The sequence below is a fragment of the Hippoglossus hippoglossus genome, chromosome 10 (genome assembly GCF_009819705.1).
Source record: "Hippoglossus hippoglossus isolate fHipHip1 chromosome 10, fHipHip1.pri, whole genome shotgun sequence".
Lineage (NCBI taxonomy): Eukaryota > Metazoa > Chordata > Actinopteri > Pleuronectiformes > Pleuronectidae > Hippoglossus > Hippoglossus hippoglossus.
The window spans coordinates 7,185,471-7,213,419 of NC_047160.1; the positions used below are offsets into that span (position 1 = coordinate 7,185,471).

The 27,949-nt window shown below is 41.5% G+C and overlaps 2 protein-coding genes across 2 annotated transcripts in view; one reads left to right on the forward strand and one right to left on the reverse strand.

Annotated features, from left to right (window-relative positions):
• The window catches only part of pigg (phosphatidylinositol glycan anchor biosynthesis class G), a 64,833-nt gene extending 52,460 nt beyond the window's left edge, over positions 1 to 12,373 (forward strand). Inside the window, exons 12-13 of the mRNA XM_034597701.1 lie at positions 4,254 to 4,417; positions 11,570 to 12,373. Of these exons, the coding sequence (XP_034453592.1) occupies positions 4,254 to 4,417; positions 11,570 to 11,792 (387 nt within the window). The 3' untranslated portion in view covers positions 11,793 to 12,373. The remainder of the gene's footprint in view (positions 1 to 4,253; positions 4,418 to 11,569) is intronic.
• Positions 12,374 to 25,363: 12,990 nt separating this feature from the next.
• Positions 25,364 to 27,097, reverse strand: LOC117769092 (transmembrane protein 271-like). Its single transcript, XM_034597705.1, has one exon. The coding sequence runs from the start codon at positions 26,582 to 26,584 to the stop codon at positions 25,793 to 25,795; it is 792 nt and encodes a 263-aa protein (XP_034453596.1). The 5' UTR covers positions 26,585 to 27,097; the 3' UTR covers positions 25,364 to 25,792.
• Between the last annotated feature and the right edge of the window lie 852 nt (positions 27,098 to 27,949).

Consider the following 27,949-nt stretch of genomic DNA (forward strand, 5'->3'; position numbering starts at 1 on the left):
CCGAAGTTTCTGTTGTGTGTTTGTAAGAGACGTCTCATTTAAAGCTGGCACACGGAGTGTAGCAGCATTTAGTAAAACTATCACCACTGATAAAGGAAAGTGTAATAGGAACTGTTTGTGTTTAAATTACATTACTCAGCAGCTGGACTAGTTGTTTCCTGTGGATGTGTTATGGGGTTATGAGCTATGACTGCTCCTCATAGGCCATTTGATTTAACCTCTCTACCCAAGGCAGATGTTTGGTTAGCAGCTGTGTACGGTTGTCAACACTGAACTTCCACATCACTAACATTTTAACAACCCTCATCACCTTTGGGTCATTAATACTGTGATGGGCTCGGGAATAGACTGCCACCAGACAATTTTCAGTCTAACTGCCCAGGCTTGTAATCACAGACCTTTGAGTAATAACGTTCTCAACGAAGCTTTAACCATAATGGATCTGTAAAGCTGCGACACCGTGTATGTGATTTAGATTTACTGCTCTGAAACAAAAACTGCTGTTACACAGAACATTTAGCAAGTACAGTTACAGCGGATCCCAGACCTCTGGGCTGCAAATCAATCATGATGTAAGATGTAAGCGTAACAATTATGATAATAATAATAGTGTTTATCATAGAGTACTTTTGAAAAAACAGGTGTACAAAGTGCTTCACAGTCATAAAAACTGAAAACTATTACTGTTACAAATTATTACTGGAGACAATGAATAAAACCTAGCAATCAAAGTCCTTTTTATAAAAATCCACTTTGAAAAGCGTTTTAAAAGAGGACACTGAGGTAGCTTGTCTGATTGACAAAGGCAGGTTATTCCAGCGTTGTGGAGCCCTTACAGTAAAAGCTCTACCACCCTCTGTAACAAGGCTTGTCCTGGGTACCGAGAGTAACAGCCACTTAGCAGATCTAAGGCTGTGGTCAGACCTGGTATTAACATCCATCCTGAGAGATCTGATCACAAGCGGACAATGCTAAGTACGTGTGTTCACAGCTGACATTAACATCCATCCTGAATGCAAATAATCCTGACTCATTTATGTTGAGTTTACAGATATGTCCGATGTCACTGTTTGAGAGAGAGAGAGAGAGAGAGAGAGAGAGAGAGAGAGAGAGAGAGAGAGAGAGAGAGAGAGAGAGAGAGAGAGAGAGAGAGAAATCAGGAGGGGCTGAGTGTAGCTGCTGTGGAGGAGGACTTGACCAATTCAAGGAAAATGTCAATCATTATGTGTTGGTCAGTGTTGATATTGTAACCACAAACAAATCAAAGTATTGACACCGAGAAGAGTGAAAATACATTTGGTTCATTGTGAAACTGTAGCAGGTCCAGGAAGCATTTGCGTTGAGTGCGTTCAGACCTGAACTTAGTGCTGACAACTTGTCATCAAGCCAGATGTTAATACCAGGTCTGAGTGCGGCCGAAGTGAAAGGGAGGATGAGTTCTGCTTTGTTGGACGGCACAAGGCCATTCAGTGATTTAAAAACAAAGAACAAACTTAAAAAATCAATTCCAAAAACCATGGGTAACCAGTGAAATGAGGCGAGAAGGGGCATCATGTGCTCATACTTTTGACTTCTTGTAAGAACCCCATAGCTGCTGTGTTTTTAATAAGGTGGTGGTGGTAGATTGATTACTGGGGGACCCCTGTGAATAATGAGTTGCAGTAATCCAGATGACTGGAGACAGCATGGGATGAGGGTTTGTGCATTATTGAATGAACAGAATGATCTGATGTGGACAGTATTGCTGATTTGACTGATAGCAGACTTGGTGATAGTGATGAAATGTCTTGATCAGAATAGTGTAGAGTCTCATAAATATCTGCAGAAAGCTGTTGGATTCATAGGTTTTTTTTTTTTTTTGGAGGCCAAACACTCAAAACCACCAGAGCATAGTAGGACATATCCCAGGTAATGTCCTCTGCAATGACATCACCAAACGAGTTCAATCATATCACATGAGGGACTGCCTATCGGACAGGAGAGGATTTAGCTGCTTGTTTGTAGCAGACATGATGGAGTGATGGACATGTCCGACTTTGCTGCAGTGGAATTTCTGAGGATTTATCTCCATCCCAAAACCAGATGGTCCGTGAAGCAGCAAGAAGGTGTTTATTCTTCAGAAATGATGCAGTTTGTGCAAAAGCGCTTATGCGTCACCTGGTGTGTATGAATTCAACTAAGCAACCTTCTGTAAAAACTATGAATCATGGACTGTTTTAGAGCTGAGAAATGAAAAGGGGATCTCTCATTTGATCATCTGTTCTCATCAGTTCTACAGTTATTTCTGTTTTGCAAATACATCAGCCATTTCGCAAAGCATGAATTCAATGTACGGAGGTAGCGGGAGTGCACGTGTTCACGCACTAATGTCGCTGTCACATGCTACAGAGAGAGAGAGAGAGAGAGAAGTGACAGACAAGTTCTCGTGTGTGAGAGAGGACTGCAATGTCTGTCACTTCCAGGCATGTGCAAAACTGCATCTGAAACTATGAGGTCTGTCTGTCAGTGTGGACGGTAAAAACTGTATGGACAATAGTTGGAGCTGGCACGCTGCAAATAGTACTGCAAATAGTACTGCATGCCGCAATTTAATGCACTTAGAGCACCAAGTTAGAGATTTGTTATGATCTAGAAGATGATCAATAGGAAACACTGTATATAAAAGGTTTGAAGTTATCATCCTCACACAAATTACAGACGTCGGTACTCAGACGTTCTCAAACAGAGGTGTGTCTGGAGTCATCGCATATCCATGCTTCTTCTCCGCATGGTGTGCACTTCAGCAAAGAGCTCTCATCGACCATCCTCGCTCTCTTACAGTTGTTGTGACGATCAATTTTGTCTGGAAATTCATACATAAAACATTTTATGCTCTCTTGCTTTTTCACGAGTGATACGTTTGTCGACGATGACTTCAGCAAGTAGAAAACCTGCATCTGTAGCCATCAACCTGCTCACTGATGTGCACCGTGTGTTTGTTTAAGATGGAGCCAGCTGTTAAGGCTCTCGTCCTGTGTGATCACAGACGGCGTGTGCACAGAAGGGAGTTAAACGATCACATGTTCTATTGCTGCGAGTGGATCATCGTCGCATTCAAATGTAACAAGAAAGGCATCCTTGATCTCTGCTGATTCCCAGAGACGTTTTTTTTTTCCCTCGTGTGTGTTCATGCATAGGGCGGAACTTAAATGCAACAGCCTAGCAATCAGAAGGAATTTTAAAGGTAATTATCACTTGTTATGCAGAAAGAAATTGAATTTGTCAAGTAAAACACTTACAAAGTGAAATGCTAATGAGCCAATTTGAGCTTAATCGGAAAAGATCAGAATGTGCCACCCAGAAATCAGATTAGGCTCCTGAGCAGCTTGAGTTTGAACACAAATGACTTTGACTGAGAAATCTCTGAACTTTGGGACTAGACTAAAATAAATACAATGGTTTATCATAAATCATAGATAAGGGAATATTGCTTAGACAATGGATCTGTACTGATCAAAAAAACTGAAACATAAATACAAGTAAGATAACTTATGTCTTAAAAGTCTACAACCAAACAACAAAGTAAATACATGTACACACTTATTGCATCACACATTATGAATAAGTTGCTGCCGTGCAATAAATACTATCACTCCCAGGTTAAGTTTGTGATAAAACAACTATGTAAAACTTTTCATGAAATATTTCATATTAGCAAATTTTGGCATAATGCTATTACATTTAAATCACAGTTTGTTTTCCTTGTGTGAATATATCCTACACTTATAGCACCATATACACTTATACATATATTGTGGCTCTAAATCGTGATTGTACTGCACTGAAAACCCTTTCCCAAGATTAAAGAAAAGAAGTAAAATGAAAAAGGGTTGGTACAGTTTAATATCTTGAGTGTACTTCAGGCATATTTAACTTTTTTTAGTTAAATGAGTCATAAATATGCTTGGTATTAAGAAAAACAACATATGGTGAATAAACGTATGCACACAAACATGACCTGAGTGACTCTCTGAGTTCAGCTCCAGATAGAAAGCTGTGGGTACTACTCTGGTCTGGAAAACACAAACAACCGGGCTGCTGGGAAGTTGCCAGAAGCTCGGTAATGATGATGAAGCAAAGGAGCAGGCGTCAGAGCTCTGAAATGCTTACAAAGCTTCACCCACAGATCTTTGTGTACTCTTTTGTCGGAACACAGGGTGAGTTATTCCTGCGCCCCTGGCGATGCTAAATAAAAATTTCTTGTGCTTCTGCAGGGCAATTCCAACAACATTGCCACCGTCGACATTTCCGTCGGATTCATCGGACTGGAAAGTTACGTGGAGGCACCTGCCATCTTCTTAACGGCCCTCAGCACTTATGCGGGGCCCGTGCTCTGGGCATGTCACCTGGTCTGCTACCTCAGCTCAGCGAGAGGCCGGTAAGTCACCCTGACGCTGTTTGTACCCTGCTGGCACGTCTGCACTTTCCAGAAATAATACAATTAGAAACTGGTGATTTTTGTTGTGTTGTTTAAATAAGTATTGGAGAAACTTTTAGTTGAAATAATTAGTGAGGTAAAAGCTGCAAGTAAAGAAAAACTGTTTTTTAAGAAAGTAACTAATGAATAAACAGTTGAAATAACTAAAAGTCATGAAAAGGCTTCTGTCACCTTAAACTGTAGAAGTTTAACTTTCTTTCTTTTTCAAGGCAACCACAACACTCAATTTTAGGAAAACATTATTGTAATAATAAGTGGGATTTTAAAGCAGCTGTCACATATTAAAAACTCTCTGGTAAAATGATAGTCTGTTGCTATTAAAGACTGTAAAACCCCTAATATAATATAGTCATAAGGCTCTCATTGTTGCAAGTTTACCTTTTCCACCCTTTCACAAATACATTTCTAGATCTTATCTCTTTCAGAATTCTCACAATGTTTAAGAAACCTGCTCCAAAAGGAAATGGGTTCTACTCCTTTTACCAAGTTTCATTAAAATTATTTGAGTAGTTTTTGCTGAGATCGTAATCCTGCTAAGAGACAAACAGACAGAAATGAAACATAACCTCATTGGCAGAAGTAATAATACAACAAGCGGATGGATGGATGAAAAATGGATGAATAAAAACCCATTCGGAACATTATGGTTAGAAATACTTTCTTTTATTGTGTTTTAAACCATCCGTGGCATCTCATCCACAGCATCATCACTGCTAAGGGACTCCAGAGTGTTTCTTACATCTTTTAAAAAATATATATACTTTTTCATTCTGAATTCTCTCTGTGGGGACAGTACAGGTGCTGTTATATATATTCTGTTAATTGGTTCACCCATGGCAGCAGGGTGATTTGGCTTGCAGGGTATCAAAGATGCATGTAAACAGCTTAACCTGCATAACACCTCAACTGGAGAGAGGCCAGTCGCTGGGCTGCTGTGTGTTTGTGTGAATGCAGCCAATAAGTGCGGCTCCCCCTCAGCATGAGGCCCCTGCACAGTGCCGAGGGATGAGCTCTGTGTCTTGCCACCAACTGCCCTGCAGACAGAACCTAAACTAGAATCCTCCTTTAATGTAGATAAAGTGTGGTATTTGTATAAAAGGATTTTGTTTTACCTGCCTCTGTTGTTAAAATGCCAGTGACAGAAATTCAGGGATATAAATATAACATCTATCTGCAGCCTCGTGATTTAAAGTCCCTACAATTCCTTAGCACCAAGGCCCCAGAGAAATTAGTTGCAGAGGGTGTATGTTTCCATGCATGATTTAGATTCTTAATAATTTGCAATCCCACATTTGAATATAATGTGTTGGACTTTTCAGTAGCCCCGACAGTCTCTGATTAAAAAGCTCTACTCATCTTAAAACGTTTGCATTGCCAGAGGCAGAGCCTGGGGATGACAAAGTTGATACATTAATACATCCAACATTTTCGTCCAAGTGGCTCCCCTCTGATGACTCGCAGAGAAACGTGATGTGGACTTTAAAAGTCTGAGAGAACTTCTCAATGATGTTGGTGGCAAAGACACAGAAACCTGCAGTGTTGTGCAAGTTCGCACCTCTCATGAACTAGTTCAAAGTTCAGTTCATACAAGTAAACATGAATAGTTCACGTTCATGGTTCACCATTTAAATTCTGAACTAGTTCATAGTTCAGTTCATTTCATAGTTTTAAGGTGGAAAGTGAGAATGAAAGACTAATGTTTTATTTTTTTTTTTTTAATTATTGCTAATTTTGCCTGTTTATTTATTCATACCCTGCAAACAAAAGGCACAACAAATCATAGTGCTATGCCTTGCTATGAAACCAATTATTAGGCTAGACCTTAAATTCTATCATTTAAATTTATAAAATAAATGTGTGGACAGAGGACAAAAAGTTTTTTGGGGGGGTTGTTTTATTTGTCTGTTGCATCTACCTTTACAAAATGGCTTCAGTTAAATAATGTAGGCTATGTAATATTGTAAAAAAAACATGAAATGAAAATGAAATGAAACATGAAAATCAAGATGGCCATTTTTATCAAACAGCTCAAGAGAGGTAGGTTGTTAACTTTTCAGACAAAGTCCTGAAATATTACTTGGACAGCTTAACAAGTACTGATGACATGCATTTGAACATCAAAAACTCCTTTTTAACTCTTTATACTGTAAACTGCACCCCTGTAGAACTCAGGTGCCCCTCTGTCATGGGACTGACACTTAAAACTCTGAGTAAACAAACATGTAAACAATGTTCTTATCAAAGAATCACACAAGCTTGCTTAGTCCACAGACTAGACTACTGCTTTTTGTTAGCATTTAAAAGCAATTGCTTTTCAAAGTTGGCATCTCCCAACCTGTTTCTCCTGGGCCTAAAGATCTGGCCACCAATGCTGAATAGCCTCTCTACTGGAGCACTCGAAGGGAGTGCTGTGTTGTATTTGACAAACAGCTTTGTCAGTTTTGTTAAGACTATGTACTCCGTGAAGTCATCATTGGTCTGTGCATCCAGGTAGATGTCCACCTCAGACTTGTTGACACTTGATGGGCGGTTAAATTTGAAAAAGGATGACCTTTTGCTCTCAGAGCCACCAGATGACTGGGCTTGATTAGAGTCATTAGCTATATTTGAACTCAAAACCAAAACAACTACACCTCTCCCTTCACTGCTCCTTCAGAATCTCCACCCCATTCATTCATTCTCGGCCATTGCCAAGGGGAACCACTGATCTCATCAAGTTGGAATTAGCCACCACAAACAAGTATCCCATCCTTCAATAGTAGAAGCAGAGGAATGACGACATTCTCTCGTTCAGGATGTAACAGATGACGTTTCTACACGTTTTACTTAGTAATCGCTTTAAGAAAGAGGATTAGCATACAGGTAGCATATACTGTTCATGTCCCCTGCTGCCCTGTGCACGAGCATGAATATCTTTGTTGCTGATTGGCTGGAACAGTGTTGTGCTGTTGGATTGTCCAGTTTTCTTTAGCCGTTTTCAGATATGAACTCTGGAGAATGACTGCAATTGGGCTTTTCCCAGAGTTTTCCTTTCACACATGAACAACGCAGCAGGAGGTTCTGCGCTCAGATGCATTCACAACAGCACAGATACCTCTGGAGCGTTCAGGTGAGGGGTGGTGCACCAGGCAGAGGCAGGAAGTAAAGAATTAATTCTGCTGCGAAGATCACAGGTTTTTGGTTCAAAGCACATCGACACTGGCGTCAGCCCTTATCACCAAAAGCTCTCACATATTCGTCTGTGTCTTCTATGTGTGTGTCACCACTGTGTTCTCATATCGGCTCATTCAGGAAATTATCCAGAGTTTTTACTTGAGGGCTGAAAGAAGAAACTTGGCTCTTACTCTGACATTTGTGTTCTCACATGGGGCCCCTCTGGAGAAAGTCAGGAGATTATCCGGAGTTCAGTGTGTGACTGAAAGCAGCTTTTGTTTCCCAAATACAGAGCCAGAGCTGTGTATTTAAACCAGATTCTTTCCAGCCCACACATAGAACACACAAGTAGCGGACCATGAGGAGATATTAGCAGAATTTAACAAAAAGTGTATTGGATTAAAATCACTTACCCCACCTTTAAGAGTAAATGTTTCACAAATTCAAAGTAAAGCCACAGTGGCAAAGGAGAATGACTTCACAGTAACCAGGGACTAAATAACACCACAGATCTGTTGTGTATTTCATGCATATAAATCCATGCCCCTCTACTAAAAAACTGAACTCAGACGCAGCACAATGTGAACCTGAGGTCCAAAAACAACAATGTAAGCAGGTGGTAAATCGCATTTAGAGTGACAGCACGATTGATCCGCCCACAAGCAGCTGCTAATGGGAGGGGATGCTGGTGCCTGCGCTGCCTCGCTACACTCACTGTGGTTTTACCCTCCGTAACCCAATCACCAGCATGATGTTCATTCTGCCCCAGAGTTTGATATCATTTAACCTACGACACCCTTCATACCAGCTTGTAAACCTTATATTCTGCACTACAGGACCATCTTGCATCGCTAACATAAATCACAGTGAGGTGCTTCTCACAGAAGCCCCACTTGTAATATGGACATATGAGACTAAAACAAAGTCTCATCCAGAGACACAGATACAGTCGCTCATTTAGGATTCACTCTGCACCGTCAGCAGCTCGACCACAAGGCAAATGCCGGAAATGGGCTTTGATCAATAGCAATTCCACGGGTTTCCCTTGACACCATCAAAGTCCACTTAAAGCCATGCTATGGTTTGAAGAGAATGTTTTCATTGTGTTATTGTTCCACATAATCACTGTGGAGCTTCAAGGCTGACGAATCAGAGGAGACCCATCTCTACTTTACTATTTTCATTTAAGTCACATACACAGACTCAAATACAAGCAGCAGAAATCAGATAAAGGTCAAACTATTTTCTACATATCCTTGATTTCCAAGACACTGAATTGGCTCTTTGTTGAGAGGTGAAAAAGCACAAGTGGAGATGGTGACGGGCTGCTGATCTTTTGCGCTGCTTTCTACAGTGAGGTGTTGGTTTACTGACATATGATATATTGCAGGGGGTCAGTCAATGCATCGTTCATCCTCCATTTTGCACTTTCTAACGTTTAGAACAACCAGACCACAACTTCTTTCTCATCCTTTCACCTTCTTTCTTCTTCCTCCTACTTTCTACATCTTGGTCGTTTTGTTTTACGAATTTCACTTTTCCAACCACACACTTGCTGTAAATGACATCAGGCTAAAGTAGTGCTAAGCTTCTTTGCCACCTCATTCATTTATAATTTGTAACTGCAAATGAGACACAACGTCAAAGATGGAGCTCATCTCCTCCACCGAGAGGCGGATGAAGTCTCTGGCAGGATTTTACAGTCTGTTTAACCCACCTGAGAGGTTGCACATGAATGTTTCAGCAGCTGTTCGAGGTCGGACACAGAAATAAACTTAAGCTGTGTTAAAAACAGCAGCACTGTGGAAGTAGCCATTAGTTGGAGAGCTTAACGTTTATGTAAATTCACAGAGTTTGATGGGATTCAGGGGGTTTTGTTTATTTTTGCATATTTTTCTAGTCACAGATTTACAAATGAAACCAGACAAATCGCTATTTAAACATGATATTACTTATACCTGTTCTTTTAACTGTTATAGTTAATATCAAACTTGTCTGTTGGGAAGTTCTGGTTCATCTTTGACCTGTTGTTCTTACTTTATTCATGTATGACACTGAATGGCACTGAATATAATGGACATTATAATGGAGGTTTGTCCACCACTGTTTTTGCTTCAAATTAAAGTTATGTTTATGTAAGTGGAGCAGGTCACTGAACCTGCAGCCGCTGCAGGAAGGCTCAGGCCTCCGTATGAGGGGAGCCAGCCTTAGCAGCCCTTGTACGGAGGCCTGAGCCTTCCTGCAGCCGCTGCAGGAAGGCTCAGGCCTCCGTATGAGGGGAGCCAGCCTTAGCAGCCCTTGTACGGAGGCCTGAGCCTTCCTGCAGCGGCCACAGGTTTGGTTCCAACCCAGCCCCACCTCATTTCACACTTACTGTCCTATCAATAAGACCAAATGCATAAAACATATATTTGAAGAAAAGGTTTGTGTAGCTGCATTGTACTGGGGAAATGTTAAAAGAAAGTCTGATCATCTGGATAGAGTTGCACCAGTTATCTGTAAATAAAGTTTGATACTAGTTATTTACTAAATCATGTTTCATCATTCCAGCTTAATGCATGACTTGTAAAGTTATTGGTAAATTAGTTGCTGGGGAGCATCAGTAGCACTGTCCCGTTATAAGCAATTAACTTTGTAAACAGGAGTTTAAAAATACAGTTTTCAGTGATCAGAAACACATACTGGGCTGTCAGTCAAAGGACTGACAGCCCAGTATGTGTTTCTGTACCAATAGTTGTCTTGTAGTTTAGACTTGATTATGCAAACCAAGCTTACATTCATGTTATTAAGCAAAATGCAGTTGTATTATTTTTGTGAAATGTCATAAAGTGTCAGGTAAGATCTGTGGATATGTTGTTCCATATGATCTCTTTCCTCCTCAGTCTAAGCATATTATCAAACAGGTCATATGTTAGCACACACTTTGAAGTGTCAACTATTTGTAAATTTATAGTCACATCTGATCTCTTCTCCTTAGAAAACTCTCATTCTAACTATAATAAGAATTGTGTGTGTAAGACAGATACACAGCACATTATCCTCCCTCTGTTGTAAACAGATGTTTTGTGAAGAGATGCTTCAGAAACAGTTCATCATCTGGACTGTGTACTTCTGCTTTGCATACTTAGAGAATGTACTTTACTACAGCAGTTTATTTAATATTCAATACTTTCCAAGGAGAAAATGTTTGCAGCTGAATAAAAGTGGAATGGTGTAGATAAGCTTTTTGAAGGAGAATAACCTTTGGTATATTACATAATGGACTCATGTAATGTTATTACAAGTTATTTTGCGTTGGATTACAAACTACTGAGTTCATACAAACGTTTTATTTTCTTACTCTTGTCACACAGATGAAGATCTGGAAGTTTTATCATTTATTATAATAATATAATCGCATTTTCTTTACTGGCCCTTTGGTTGAATTCCCACCTCCAATCTGGACTCTGTCCCACGTCTCCTACCTTATCAGTGTGTCTTCTCTTGTCCTGAAGTTCCTCCCCCTCAGCTGGGACTCTGCCTGTTTGAATGAACAAAATTGTTTGTGTAGCTGCGTGTGTTTGATTTTAAATCTCCTAATTTCCTCGCTGCATCCATCCTCCTATCATGCAGGTTTAAAGTTATTTACTTCTTCAGAATGTGCCAGCAATCCATAATATTGTGTGAAGGTAATTGGATCAGACTCTTCTCCTGGGTACAGGTAAAATATTAAAAACGTGAAAAATGTGGCATCATCAGAAACAATTGGCACCTTTAGTGACTCAACATCCTCACGGATCATTTAGAAACAATAAATTGACTCAGGATGACCTTTGCTCACATAGAAACTTTTCTGTGTTGCTCTATAGGAAGTGTTCCTACTATTCACAGCACAGAGTTGCCTGCTTTGCCTCCTGCGGTTCCTTCCTCCTCTCTGATGCATCTTTTTCTTCTCTGCAGGAGCCCGGTTGCAGTCGGCCACGGTTGCTACTGCTTGGCCCTGCTGAGGTCTGTGCCTGCTGCAGCCTACATTGTGCTGGTGACTGTTCTGCGCTACCATCTCTTCATATGGAGCGTCTTTTCGCCCAAATTACTGTACGAGTCCATGCACCTGCTGCTGACTGCAGGGATCTGTCTCTTCTTCAACACGATGGAGCAGAGCCACAGCTCCGGTACGTCATAGGCAGAAAGGCTGATCGTCCATGAAGGGAATCTCTGGAGTCGAAGGGTCAGATACAGTCTCTTGATTATGTGTGTAAGAACCGCTAATAAAGACTGATGCACACTGGAGCATGCTTATCCTCACTCTGTAGTGTACTCGTCTGTTCACAGTATGTGAGCAGATGCCTCTGAAACAGTCCATCATCCGGACTCTGTACGTCTGCTTTGCAAAAAATACTTTGAGAATGCTCTTACAATGTACTTTTGAGCAGTTTATTTAATATTTAATACTTTCCAAGGAGAAAAAATGTTTGTGGATGAATAAAAAGTGGAATGGTGTAAATATGCTTTTTGAAGTAGCATAACTTTTTTGATACATACAGGGTGTGACCTCAGGGACTGGTGTACAGTGAGTAGCAGTGATGCAGAGTTTAATGTTTTGGCTCCATGGGTTCAACATCAGTGCAGAAGCTTGTGTGTTTATGTTGAACAGAGTGTGAACATGATGTTTACAGAGCTGAACTCTGCTGAACAATTGTTCTATAGATCATCAAACAGGGAAAGCAGAAGTATTAATAACATGGTAAATGGACTATTTATACAACACTACTCCTGTCTTATGGACCTCTCTAAGCCATTTTACAGTTCACATTCACCCATTCATGCACGCACTCAAACAGAGCTCCTACATGCATCATATCTTTTTCTATCACACACCATTCATACACTGTCAGCCCAGCTGTCAGGAGCAATTTCTGGGGTTTGGTATCTTGCCCAAGGACACAATGAAATGTGGACTAGAAGAGCCGGAGTTCAATCCCCCCCCCGTCCGACGTTAGTGGACGACCTGCTCTACCCCCTGAGCCACAGCCGTCCAATAACTAAATTAATGATGGCTGAATTCCGTTTAGCTGCTTCAGTTTCAGGGTCATAGTTTTACTGTCACATCTAAGACATTACAGCCCTTGTTAATATTCACACCTTTGATTTTCATAAACGTGAGCATGTGTGCTGTCGACTTTTGGCCTATTGACCGATCATAGAGGACTATGTTGTCAGTAGTGTGAGGGGGATGTCGGTCAAACACAGACTGTACCTGCCCACACAGTTAAAGGATGATGTAAAGGCTGTTGTCTGAGATATTTTCACATCAGATGAGTAGTTACAACTCAGACTTCTTGTTCATAGACTGAGAAAATGGCTGGACGATAAAGAAAATGCATCAAATTACCAATATTGTTAAACTCATGCCAATCTCAGAGCCCATCGGCTATTGTCTGACAACGAATTAGCTTCTGAGGCCAACGGCTTCTGGTGTGGACATCAGCCTTCTGGGGCAAGTCTTCAGTTCTGTGTACACTGTTTACAGTCCGACCAGTTTCTGTTATCACACAAAACACCGTGACACTTTTTAAAGGTGTGTTCGGTCAAGTCGACATTTTGGCTTATCTCTATCAACAGCTATCTGCTTATATATGCAGATAAATTAAAAAGCAGATAGCCGATGCATTTCGGTCAATGTGCTCCGCCTCCTTTGCTCTCGTCGTGGACTGTTTACCTGTGAGCAACCAAAGTCCGCTCAAACATAATTGGTCAAACTAGAAACAAAAACCAGAAGGATTCCAACCCCAAAATCCTCGCCCACAGATGCTGCATGTTCACATCTAGAATCTGTTTATTGAAATGGATCTCATGCTCACCTAAATTTATACAAAACACAATTTCCCAGTAACTAAATGATCTGTCTCCAATATAGTCATCAGTTCTCTGGACATCTCCAGAATCTTAAACCTCAAAAGGTACCAGGTGAAAAGGAAATATCATATTTGTACTATTATAAACTGCAGCACATGTTGTACAGTTCTAATTCATATTTCAGTCAGTAGCAATATTATTTTCTTGGCCAACATTTCTACACATGATAGTAATAATAAAGTCGAGGCCCATTAAGAAGACCTGACACACTTTTCCTGACACACAGCCTGTTTTATTTCAGTGTATCTCAATGAGGATTTAGCTGTGGGGATGTCAGGCACAGAATCTGTGTAACGCAGCATGTAGGACACACTTAATGAAATTGGCATGAATACCCAGTTAACATGGTGGTGTCAGTTCTTTGCCATAAATATATTCAATGTATATTTTTCACCTCATTACATTTTCTACTCAGTCTACTGAGGTAGTTTAAATTCACAAACACTGAGCTCGGTGTTATCAACAGCCATCATTCATCTGCACCACAGCTTCAAGAAGATGTGGAAAAATGAAGTGCACTTTCCTTCCGTTTTTGTATTTATTGAGTTCCCACATTGTTGTGGAGGAGATAGAGTTTGAAAACGAAAGAACAGCTAAAATGATTCTAGCTGGATGACCTCAAGGTTTTGCTAAAGGCACACAATTTCCTTTTTTTAATTTGCTCCCCTTATCCGGCTGAATCCTCCTGTATATACATTACAATTTTCATTGTGCAAGTCATATAACTTCCAGAGTCTGGCACTGCACTGCAGAGTTATGCACTTCTCCAACTTCTACTCAATCCGTTCCTTCAATATCACTGAGAATACTACCAAAGTAAAGTTGGAAAGTTGGCGATCGTCCAAAGTAATAAGAGTATGGAGCCAGAACAGCAAACAGTGTGCTGCTGTCCAAGTACTTATGGAGCTCACTGTATTATTACGGACTGCTGGGACTTGAAATTTTGGTCTGATCAAACTTTTTAATGTCATTGACCCTCGGATCATGTTTGTCTTGTGTCATAGTGTTGCCATCTCCCACATGCAGGACCACAGAGCTAAGACTTCCACTGTAGCCGTCATTTTGTCAGGTTGCCTGTGTCTGTGATGTCACTGAACAGCTGTGACGACTTCAAAGCTCCTTTCTCATCATTACCTGGCAGTCCTTGGCTCTGAGAAAACAGGTTTAAAGATATAGTGTTCAAGCCACAGTGAGCAACTTTTCACCTCCAGGCAGTAAAATGAATCGTAAGTTCCCACCCCAAAAACTTGTCACTCACCTTGATGAGCTGTCTGCCTTGAAACGGCAACTCACCCAAGGCTAAGATCACGGACGTTCCCTCAAGTCGCCATGGGCGTCGGAGATGCAGATGGCAAAACTGAGGAAAGGGGGAAAACACAGCAATGCTGGTGTTTGGTGTGTTATTGAATAGAGTTTGTGCTTTGAGACGAGTCTGACTCTTTATTTTACTGCCATCGAAGTTGTTGCTGTGAGTCACCTTGACAGGGACAGGGAGCCGCAACGCTGACTACACCCAGAGAGAATGGAATTTAAATGTCCTGAACAACATTGAAAAGTTAGACAAACAAGAGGATTTACATTTGAATAGACTGACAGACATTCGCTGCATATGGATCACAGCGTGTTTACTGGTTTGCATCAGAAGCAGGACACGTTTAGCTTTCAGGTTTTCCGGCTCAACATCATGTTATTCCTTTTCTGAACCGGTAGCACACTGTCACAGCACACAGGCTTCAAACAAAGGCTGATGGAAATAGTTGATGAAGCAGATAATAATCTACATCGCTCATGAGGATTGTTCCATCAGTGATCAGTATGCTTCATATCACTTTGCCTGTCCTACAACAATCACAGTGTCTCAGTATTAAGGAATAGTTTGACATTTTCCAGGAAACCAGAAGAGGCTTCAGGAAGTAGATGTGCCCGGTCAGGAAATAGTCCAGGGCAGAACAATATCCTTATATAGTTTATAACAGTAATAATATGTAATATCATCAGAGTGGTTATCTTTTTTCAGGGTCTATCATTAGTTTGTTGATTTTCAAGTTTGTGTAGGAGACTTTTTTTTTTTCATTCATAGATTTCGGTCTGTTCATCATAAACAAACCAGAAATGTAAAAGCTTCACTTCTTGAAAGACTCAAAAGATACTGTGTAAATATGGAACCTCATGAAATGGCTATAGATTGAGCCAGTGGAGAGTTTTATTGACCCTAAAACAGTTTTAAAATTTGAGTTCATTCTTTTTCCAAAACCTCCTCTGCATCCTCTGTTAAACCCGTCGGCACCGGTGCAAGACCAAGCCTCAGAACCGCTTCTCACAAATCTGATGGGACTGCTCTTTTTGTGTGGAATCATTCCTCTGTATCCAAATAGCCAACAGCCCATGAAATGGATCAGAATAATTGTAGTGTCCACATGGTTGAAGGTTTCATAGCATGTGTTAGTAATACAGTTGTACATCACAGGACGAGAGGACTGATGTCTAATTACTCTCCCAATGTTTTAACATCCTTACATCATATGAGACAATCGTCTTCAGAACACTTTTGTTGCATTAGATTCTGTGTCACTGTTATCAAACCTTACCCAACCCTGCTTCTTGTCAAACCAAACCTTTATAACAACCTGTAGGAGTTTAAGTAGTCTTGATTTCATTGTTTTTGCAGCGAGGAAACAAACTGTTCTAATTTATGTTTCTGTTGATGGCTACAATGTGTGGATTTACCTGATCACATCCGTTTTGTTTTGTATGTAGTTTATATGAACTATACAATGTGTTTGTATTGAGTCTCTTTCTGTGATTCTTTTTGCCATATGTGCTGAACCTTTTTTTCTGATTTTCTCTATTTCACTGAGCAGGGTTTTCTTTCGCTTCCTTCGTTTTTGTTGCAAAGCTCTGCAACACCTGTGAAATGAAAACAAGTGAAAGATGACAAATACCAAAATGATTTTTTTAGTCACTTTTGCAATATTGGTTTCTAATGATGAAATAAATGATTTACTCTATTGTATCATTTTAATTGTGTAACTTTTATTTGGCTGTAAGAAACTACAAGACCATTAAAGGTCATATATGAAATTCACTACCACTAGATGTTACACCTGCACCTCGTAACAAAATAAACACCTTGTCACACCTTCAAACACACAAGGTGTTGTCTATACAAAGTAGTGTTGACTGGGAGTTAGCGAAGCCAAGTGAAAGTTGCCCCTAAACACAGGACCAGAAACGTCTTCCTGTGTGCAGAGGAGCCAACGCATGAACAAATATCCAACTAGCTGCAGTGCAGACTGATAACATGGATCCACAGCATCTCATCTGCAGGTTGGTTTTCCTGTCTGAGCCTCCATTTTTATAAGCTTCCATCAGGTGTGTTTTTAAAACTTATTTCCGTATGTGCTCACTCTTGCTGCTCCAAGCACAACTTTACAGCAGCGAGCATCAACTGTGCTGTGTGTAGCCGGGATCTATTTTCAATGCCATAGAAAATAAGTGTTGACTGCAACCTTTATGTTTAAAATCTCTTACATAGAACCTTTAAACTGTCTTTCAGCTGCGTGCAGGCTGGTTGAGACCATGTGTCTGCAGGCTCAACCTGCTCTGGAGGATGGACGACATATGATACACTTTCACTGGAGCTTCTCCTTCCAAACTTTCTTACTTACTTTAATAAATCTGGACAAGAAACCATCTGTGCAAGTGCACCTTGCATATCTCCACGTACAGTGTTGTGGTAGGAGGATGATAATTTAGTAATCAGCCCTCTATCTGCTCTCCACCCACCAAATAATTATTTTATGGCTTCAGGAGCTGGACTTCAATGCCATCATTAGAGGAACGACACGTTTCATGCTGTGCTCACTTCTGAGTGGGAGTCTCTCTTAAAATCCTCCAAAGTGATGATGTGCTGAAGATCTATTATTGCCATGAAATCAGAAAACATTGCAGACAAAAAGCTGAATTTGTTCAAAGTGAAAAACTTTGAAGTTGCTATAATCAATATTCTGCATTTATGAGTGGATTCCATGACTCTGTGTATTGTTAAATGAGTCACTCACAGTTATGAACTTCCAGAGAATAATCACCTGACTCTGCAGCTCTACGGAGCATAGTCTTTTGGTTTCATGGCCCACAACAGTTTGTTTCAGTTCCGTCTCTCTGCTCATCAGCCTCATGTCCAGCTAAAAACCACTGTGTACTATGGGTTCGGCTCTAAACAACAGACATCAGCTGGTAAACATTTAGCAACCAAAGAGCCTGATATTCCCTCCAGAGTTGGTAGAAATCAGAACTGAGCTTATAGAGGAGAGCAAATATTGGACTAACATCCGTCAGGAGTCCAGAATCACGACTCCAGATGAATGGTAATGCTGCTGTGTATCTGCTGGCAGTGTAAACTGTTGGCTGACAGGTTTGTCACATCAGTTTAAAATAACAACAATACTGCTTGCTTGTCATGTCCTCAAGTGGCCAGACAAATCCCTTCAAGCAGGTTTAAGTGAAACTAAATGATTAGAATAATTCCAGATCCCTTTTGAAAATGGATAAAAGGGACAGAATATATTTGTATGCGAAGAAAAACAAAGTGTGTGACATTTAACTTCCTTCCTTTGCAGTGCGATGTCTCTGTGAAGCACGTTGTTGTGTTTATGTGCGTGTGAAAGGGCATAAATCATGTTGTCATAAATCAGTTAGCGTTTTGTGCCTCCTCAGCTTGTACAATATGCTGCTGGAATACATATCTGACGCTCTGTGATTTGTATGTTGCTGCTCAACTCTTTCATGTGAAGTCAGGACTAACCGCGCCTGGCCGTTCCAACAGAAAATACAGAACTAATTACAGAAGCCGAGCAGCTGGAGAGCTAAATTGAAGTTGTGCCTCTGAGTTGGAGCTTTCCCTGTGAAAGCGACCTTAACTCGGCTCCAGCGCTCCACTCTTTTAATGCTCCAGGAGTTGTCTGCTAAGTGGCAGATGGCGGCGAGCCAAAGAGGTTATTGCAAATTTAGAGCTGGCTCCCTCTGAAAACACCATCCACTGCAGGAGCTAGTGATTGACGCACACCTCGCTCTGTGGCTGCAGATGCTGCCAGGGTTCCCCTTCTCCCTCCGCTGCATCCCTGCCACACTTCTCTCTCTTCCAAGCTACTGAGAGGAATCCGCTCACTAATATTCTACTCTTGCTAAGACGCCTGGAGGGAAACACTTGCTGTTTGCATAAAATTACTACTGGCTTGACTTACAGAACGGCGGAGAAACTGCTTGTTAACCCTCCATGAAACACATTTGACCATCAGCATCGAGATCCTTTCATTGATAATTGCATCAGATCAGACGTGAGCAGATTTGACTGTGTCCAAGTCGTGATTCTGACCTAGAAAAACGTTTGAGTATTTTTCCTGCACTTTAAATGTCAGGATGTGCTGAGAACACTTTCTTGGAATTATATAATCACTCCATATTCAGAATAATATAGCAGTGGCACTGCTGGAGAAGCTGTAGGTGAGAAATGTGGTACTAAGAAATCCCATGAACAATATCATTTTCAGTATGAAGAAACGGATGAACAAAGTATCCAGGAGTTAGTTGTAAGATGCTTTGCTGGCAAATGGAGCTCATTAGGTGGCAGATAAAAGGAACAAAAGACATCTGGGATAGAGAGTTGGGTTTATATCTGAGTATAGAAAGATAATGAAAAAGCAACAGTGAGGAAAAGCACTCATTAAGTATTAATTCAGCAGGCTGCCTTGTGAGATGAAGTTACTCTAATCCACAAATCCAGCTGCAGGTCGGTGATGGAGGAAGCGTAGTTGTTAAAGCGATGACAAGGAAACCATTAGCAGGTCAAACGATTAGTCGATCAATAGAAGATTAATTGATAACTAACTAGATTGTTTTAGATGCCAAACATTATCCTGTCCTATGTGACACATCACAATCTGTCCACCTTGGGGTTTTGTGCTGCTGATCCAACAAAAGAAGAGATTTGAAGACGACACCTTGAGCTTCAGGAACTTGTGATGAACGTCACTATTTTCTGATCGATCCAAGCTGAAATAATTGATCAGTTAATAACAAGAGTAAAAATCTCATTACCCCATAATCAAAGCAGTCATATGTTGCAGCTTGACAAAATGACTGCTCCCCAAAAGTAAAGCCAAAGCATTCGGATCACCGCCTGGTGGCTGGCTGCAGTATTTGGTAAGTATAAGTTTTGACGTGTGATATCTAAACAGAAGCGGTGGTGTTGTCAGGATGCTGCAGTGCTGCATCACCTGCTGTCTGAATCGATCCGGTTCGAAAAAAGCTCTTCACTTGTCATTCTACAGTTTTTCCTTGCAGGGAGAAAGAGAAGAAGAAATGGCTGCAGTTGATCAGGGAAGTTACAATTCTTGGGAAACTTCTTAGAAGTGAGTGTTTTTTGTTGATCAAGCCAACGTTCCCCCGGTGAATGAAAGTTACTGCCAGCAAGAACAGTTTGATTTGAATACAATGAATTTAGGCCACTTCTTACCCTCATTGTTGCCTCACTAAAAAATGGACGTCATGTTAAATTAATTCACAGGTTCTTCCATTGTTGTTTGCTGGCAGCCTGAAAGTTTGGACCTGGATATGGCTATTACATCATACTTTACAAGCTCCTCCATGTTAATGGATGGGTCGCAGTTTACTTTCACAGAGACTGACTCATGATTGGTCGAGCACGTGTATTGGCGGGACCCCACTAGCTCAGCTCCACCTCCCGATCGCTACGACTCGGATAGTGGGAGGAGGTGGAGAAGATAATGCTAGTTCACTGAGCTGCATACAACCCAGCTCTGTGTACAGACTCAGACAAAAAAAGGCTCAAGGAATATAAGTGACTTTAAATGAATTTAAATGACTTCTTATGAGCTGAATGTAAAGAAAAGGTTTCTCATTACCTGCAAATAAAGTGAACACACAGTTAAAAGGACTGCAGCTTGTGTCTATGTGGGTGATTTTCTGTAACATGTCCTGTGTTTACATTGGATTCAGTAGTGATGAAGGATCTAAACAGAAAGTTTCAAATTCTTGAAAGACATTATATCAAAGGAAACAAGCTTTTGAGAAATTGGCACAGGCTAATGGTTTGGACGCTCACACATACAGTAGGTAATGAACCACATTTGGTCAGGGAAAAACCCAGTGTTGGCTTTTAAAAGCCACTGGAGTTTTTCCAGGCACAACTTTCCCTGGCAGCCGCACACAGACAAATGGATATGTGTCTAATGAAAGGCTTTTAGGGGGTATTGATTTTTTTTTTTTTTTTTCAGACAAGTATGCAGATGGAAAAAAATAATGTAATGTAATATATATGTGTGGGTTAGCCTGTGTGTCTCTCAGCAGTACAATGAGTATATTCTGTGGGTGAGCAGCTACACAAAGCGGCACAACAAGGTTCAAAAGGTTAGTACGCACGTTAATGAGCTGATCGTCAAACCAAGTCTCGAAGTAGGATCCAACGACAGTGTTTGATCTCACTTCCTTGCCTCAGGGGCTCGTGGCGGCTCCTGTCCACGTACATCACTCATCCAAATATCTGCAGTGTAATCACTTGTGCAGAAACCCTCACTTATTATTCCTCTTACTGGGGGGAGGAACTTTGAGATGCAAGTCAGCGCTTTTTTTTAACTTTGTGTGACCAGAGCTGGAGGCTGTCATTACACTAATGCAGCACTGCTATCCAACAAAGGATCTGCCACCAGGGAAGAGAAAAAAAGGAAAAAGCTCTTGACCGCACTGAACACAGATCTTAAGATAATAGAGTGCCCTACATCACAACCTCGCATGTCTTGGCTTTTTAAAAAAATGTGCAATTACTCATCATTACACCTCGGAAGCAGCAGGAGGTGTCATGTGGCAGAAAAGACACCGTGAGCTACTTCAAAGTCAGAGCTAATTCATTAATGGAGGTAATCACTTACAGATACACACTGTTGATGGTTTCTTAAACGCAGTTTTCACATTGAATTAGTGATTCGCAAAGAGATTAATAATATATGACATTTATCATGACACGAGTTGAAATCATCATGTGTTTGAACAGAAGGTCACTGGGTCAAATAACGTCTACGCCCGGCTCTCATGTAGCAGCTGAGCATCAGTGGAGCACAGCGGCTGCACCAGGCTCTCAGCGTGAACGTGTAAAAACAGCCTCCAGGCTCAGGGGACACACACTTAGTTTCCAGTGAACAGGCAGGTGACATTTTGTTAATGACCACACAGCAGAGATGCATTTGTCATGACGGACAGCGGATTAAAAACTGCTCCCACGGTGATGACGTTCATAAAGTTTGTAAGAGGGAATTTTATAATTACATCTGGTGGAGATGATATTTAAACACAGTTACACTGCGTACACTGAAAAAAAAAAAGCAGCCATGTTTAGGTAGCTGATATTTCTGGATGGATCTGGTGCTCTACTGAGTGCCCTTCTATTTTCTCATGTTGTTGTTTTGACTTGAAAAAGTGGAATTGTATTTGTTATATAATGGAGAAACGAGCAGAAATCAGTGTTTGTTATCATCCACACACAAATAACCTCTTGTAGCTGCCACGTGCCAAAGACTAAGACAATACAATGAAAGAGAGAAGGTTATTTCTGATGGTCTGTTTAGTCTCAGTGTGATTATTGATATCATCAGTTTCTGTGGAGAAAAACATCCCAGACAACAGAGTTTACAGTTTTAGTTGTTGCCTAGTTAGCTTCATCCAAATAAGCTGATGGCTAACTTTATGGATTGGAAGTTATACACATTATAGTTAATGTTGTTACAAATAGCTATAATATTAACTTCAACTGTCACATTTTAGTAGCCCCATTGAACAGTCAAATATGTATCTAGCTAGCTTGCTAACAATTGCAGCAGTGGGAGATGTGTTCAGACTTTTTTTTTATTTAGCTTTAAATAAGTAATACTACATTTTAAAAATCTCATAAGCATTAAACAGCAGCAAAGTATCAATAGCAAAAAGTACTAATCAAAAATTGCCAACATAGTGGCACAATAGTATCAAGCCTAGATGTATTACAAATGAGTACATCAACCCCTGTGTTACTATTTACTGTTTTATATTTATTGGTTTTAGTGTCACTTTACTGTTGTGGCTGGCCAAGCGAAGCTAATTTAAATAGTTTTATAGTTTTATTCTATAGTAATGATCATATTTAATAGGCTCATATATTGTGTTTATGTAAAGTATGTATGTTATTTATTTTGCTTTGCTTTATATGTATATATTTATTACATGTTACTTCTTGTTAACATGTAACTATAGTTGTCAAATCCAGTAAGGCCTTGTCTTCACTACTTTTCCCTCCATCTTTAAGAAAGATCTTGACTTTGCAAATGACTTTAGTTTTACAAAATATCTCCATCCGGACGAGAAAACTAAAACGATTTTGAAAATCTGCATTTTGGAATGCAAAGCACTGCTGTTTACTTAAGTGCAATACGTATAGCCTACTTGTTTTTCATATCATAAATTGCTTCTTATAATTCATAACTATATTAATCACAGCATGTTTTTGTATAGTGATGTAGCCCACTCTGTCTGACTTAATCATATCTGATTTTACTATTCTCAACAGGTGTCACTTGGCGCTCAGGTCTGACGCAGCACTAACGTCTTAGAAAACTGTATTGTTGTTTCAGATCGATGAGTTCAATGACCCAGGCTGTCGAGATGGCAGTGACAACAGTGATAAATAATTGGTGCTGATGTGGTCAGCTGATTTTAAAGTGATTCTAATAGAAGCATGAACAACGCTCAGTCTTCAATAAATCAAAGCTTTCAAACTAAAACTGGAGGAAAATCTGCTCAGTAATCTCTCTATGTTGTCAATTGAATAGCTATATCGTGGTAAATATCAAAAAATGTTTGTGAATCTGCATGATTGAGTCTATAAGCAACAATCTAATTGTATTTACACAGAGTTTGCTTTGCAGTTGGAAAATCTACTGGGTAGTTCACTGTTTTGAAATATTCAATATGTAAAGAGACCTTGTACATTCTGAAAATATATAAAACTTCTGTGCTCAGCTTAACCAGGCAATGAAGTGGAAAATAGAAAATTGCTCCAGTCCAACGACTCCCAATGCAAACAAAGTCAGTACTGACATTCCAGTGATTTAATAGAAGGCCTCATAGCACCATCACGCTGCAGTTTATTTCATTATCTACATTTTTGTCATAAATATCACGTTCAGTCACATAAGATCTCACTCAGAAGCAGTCAAGCAAACCCAGCTGATAACTATTTACCTCCACTTTCTCACCATCGTATTGTGACTTCATTTATTGAATGTCAGAGCATTTCTCCGAGGTAACAAGCTCCATGCATAACAGAAATATCTAATAGAATCAGTGTTGCATCATTGCACCAGCTCTGTGAACGATGGGCCTAACAAAACCTGACATTTAACTGTATTTTGAGCAGTTAGGAGGAAGAAAACTTCCCCAGCTACCTTCTCTTAAGGTGAAGCTAAATTTACCCAGCTATTTCAACACTGGAAATGTTCACTTTGAACACTCCAGCTGGTTTTCTGTGGACGGACACTGCCGGGGCACAGCCTCAGCAGATGACTTTCACACAGCCCTCCACCATTAGCACCATTAGCATATATATATAAATATATTACAGGCAGGAAACCTAAGCAGGAGGAAGGCAGTTTTTAAAGGCGTGATCCTGCACTTGGCTAAGTAGAAGAGAGTGGAGAGCATCATCACATGGTTTGAAAGGGATGAGAGGAGGATTATTACACTGAGCCATGTAAAGTACTTCTTCATGTTTATTAGTCAAAATTCCCCTGGAGAGACATTTGAGTGTTTATTGAGAACTTTACTTTGAGGGGGGAAGTGACCGCTTCGATGACATTTTGCAGAGAACAATGTTGTTGTGAAGGTGGGCACATGACGATGACAGGCAGCTATGGTTGTAGCTATTCATTCAAATGAGTAAGAGTGAGGCTGAATAGGTTTTGATGATTCGTGCTGAGAGCTGACGTATTGGTGAGTGGTGCAGTGAATGAATGGTTTTGAGTCACATCGCGTTCAACAACGTGGGGAGCAGTTCTGTACAGTTTGATTCTTTATGATTAGACACAGTGAGTCATTTAGTCTGTGTCATATCAGGACATTCTGGTCACGAGGCCCGAAAAATTAATAAAGCAAATGAGTTACGGTGCGTTCAGGTTCAGACTGTTCCCCTGCTCCTCCTCACCCCAATATGCTCACTATCTTTATGAATGATTCCAGTTTTCCAGTGTTATCTATGGCCTGATCCAACAAGTTTTCTTCATCATGTTCAGTTTACATGTCTGAGAAGAGTTTTCTACCGTGATGATCTCATAGTGACTCATCTGGGTTTTCTCTGGGTTTGAAGGCCACGCAGTTATCACAGCAAGCCTGCGTTACAAACTGAGGGCGAGGAGTTCCAGGCAAAGGACTGTTTTAATGAGAGGTGCCGTCAATTTACATCATGGGAAGTGTGTTTAGGACCACTCTTTTTAAAGTTGTGCCGGTTCTGATTGCCCCAACTTTCTGGACAAATGAATAAATCAGGGGAGTTTCCTTTTCAGTGGGCTCCACACACTGTTTGAGATGCAGAGCACTTTTCAGTCCTCTCTTCAGCATTATGGCACGATAATGACACTCATGGTAACGATCATCACTTTGATGATGCTGACTCATGGACTAGCAAATAACTGCTACAACACTGACTGGCACCAGCCACACTCAGCGATAGGGACAAGATGTCTGAAGCCTTGGAAATGAACTTCAGACTAAACCAACAAGAGCTAAAGTGGCAGCAGCTTCATGAGGAGGATAAATGCACATTTTATTCGCAAGTAGAAATGTCAACAGCAAACATTCAAAACACAAACTCTGCTTTTGTTATAATACTTTGCAAGCTGTTGCGTCTATGGGCCTTGGTCTGGCTGCTCTGTCTGGGCCTGTGTCACTTACTCCTCTACAGCAGTTGGACTGGTGATGGACATTAGAAGCTTCCAGGCACATGAAGCCTGAGAACATATCAGAATAATCAGGTGAGATCAAATCCACTGCTGCTGCCGCTGCTGCTGTCCTCCTGTGTGTCACTTACTGTTTTCCTCAGTTTGTTTAGTTTGTTTTTCAGTGGTGGGGGGGTTGTAAGAGGAGCAGATGAGGAGGGGGATTGATGAAGCAGAAAGTCACTGATTGTCACAGCAGAGGAAAGCGCTGCTGCGGGCTGCTCCGGAGCGGCTATGTGTTGCATGCCTCAGCGGGGAAAATGTCCTCGTATGCGGGCGGAAGTTCGCTGGGGAGCGGGTAGGAGAACGGGAAGCAGTGGTTGAGCTCCGGGTCCGTGGTCGCGTACCCCGGCAGCTCGATGGACGGGTGCCCCCCGCACTGCACCTCCGCGCCCGTCTCGTCCAACACGTTAAAAACACCCAGGTTGATGTAAGACACCGGCTGGAAATCCGCCGAGGAGCAGTCCCGGTCCTCGCTGAACAGGATGCCCGCTGCGCTCTGCCTCTGAGACGGTCTGCTCCTGGGGAACTGCGCGGTCTTGTACCTCTTGATGATCACCAGGTGGATGAGCCCCAGCAGACACTCCAGCGTGCTGAGCACCGTGGAGATGACCAGGCTCCGCTGGTAGTTCCTCAGCTGCTCGCAGGCAGGGTTCACAACCACGCCGTGGAGGCAGTAGTGGGAATATTTCCTCTCCACCAGGGAAGCCGCGTCCCCGTCCACCACCGCGCCGGAGAAGGCGGTGAGCACTCCCAGCAAGAAGACCACAACACCGAGCAGAAAGAGGTTCCTGCAGCCGGGTTTCTCCATGCAGCACAGCAGCGCGGAGCACAGCAGCCCCTGTCCGATGCTCACAAGTATCCCGGAGTAGAAAGCCCCGGCCGCGGCGCCGAGGTGGAAATGCGCTTTCACCGTAGATCCCAGAGAGACGCATCTTAATCCAACGACAACTTCGCTCAGGGCGCACACGAAGAGGAGGGTGCTGGAGAGGACGGTGCACAGTCCTTTCCCACTCAACTTCATTATATTCCACCTCTGCCACTCTCGATCCCTCTCCCCCCTTCTTCATCCTCCCTCGTCCTCTCCCTCGTCCCCCCTGGAAGCGCTCTCACACTGGGACATCGTCTGCCGGTGACTCCGGTTCAGCGCGGCCGATCCTCGCCGCTGTGGCGTCTCTCTCGCATCCCCGCCGCTTTACAGGAATAGATATATAAATAATTAATGGCAAGAACGCGCTCCTGATTTGTGCACTTATCGATAATCCATAGGCTACACAACCAGTGATCACTTTGAACTCCACATCACCTAAAAACCGTCCATCAGCTCTCTGACCAGAAAGTTTCTCCCTGCTCCTGAGTGTGCTCTCTGCAGTCCGCCGGGCTCAGTGCTGTGTGGCGTCTGAGAGGCAGAGGAGGAGGCGGCTGCTCCAGCCCGAGCTGTTTCAGGGTCCATGTGGACCAATGGTCACTGACCCACGGGCCCTCACATCACTGCAGCATCACTTCAGATGTGGTGGGTTTATAGGCACCACTTTTAGTGGGTGATCCACAAAACAACCCGCAGCCAGGAAATCACTGGTTTTCAGGAACATTCATCTCTCCACACTCCTTTAAAGCCCTCCGGCTGAGTAGTAAATCAGTTGGGTAGCAGTGACTGAGGCTGGTGATAAACTGAAGGTTATTCCTGCAAATAAAAGCTGGATGAATTGAGTTTAGATGGAATCGTAATTTCCACAGCACAATGGCATGATATGATTAAATTACATTAATTATACACAGGCTGCATACATACTGTGATGGATATGTCATCCTCTCATTATTTTCTCATGAGGGTTATAGTTTACAGGGGGATCTTTCTGGAAATCGTGAACAAAATCATGAATAATAGAGTAACTGCTGAGACTGGACAGAGGCTGAGCTGTCCGTGGTGCTGAAACATCCAGTCTGATAGAAGCTGACTGGACTCCTCAACATCTTTCTCTCGGCCAACATCTCCTTAAAAACAATCCACCAGGTGTCTGTAGGAGAATCTGTACTTCTTGCTTTTACTCAGCACGGATTAAATGACCTGTTGTGTTGGTGGGGACATAAGCGTGGCCCTTCTTTTTTATGTTCAATGCCCAAACTAAGTTAATGTGAGAATCAGGGGGAGGATACAAAAGAAGCACAAAAACTGTGAGGTGAAGAAACGACACATTTTGGTCCTAAAACAAATCTTCAAGACTCGCTCTAAATGTCTTCAAGAGAACATTTCAGAAAATGTATATCAAATATGGCTATAGAGGAAAATGCGTGACTAGTTGTCAAGTCATTTCACTCAAAATGATAAATGTAAACCACATGTAAGTACTAGAGGGAAAGTCAGGGGATCACCAATGTCATTTAGGTT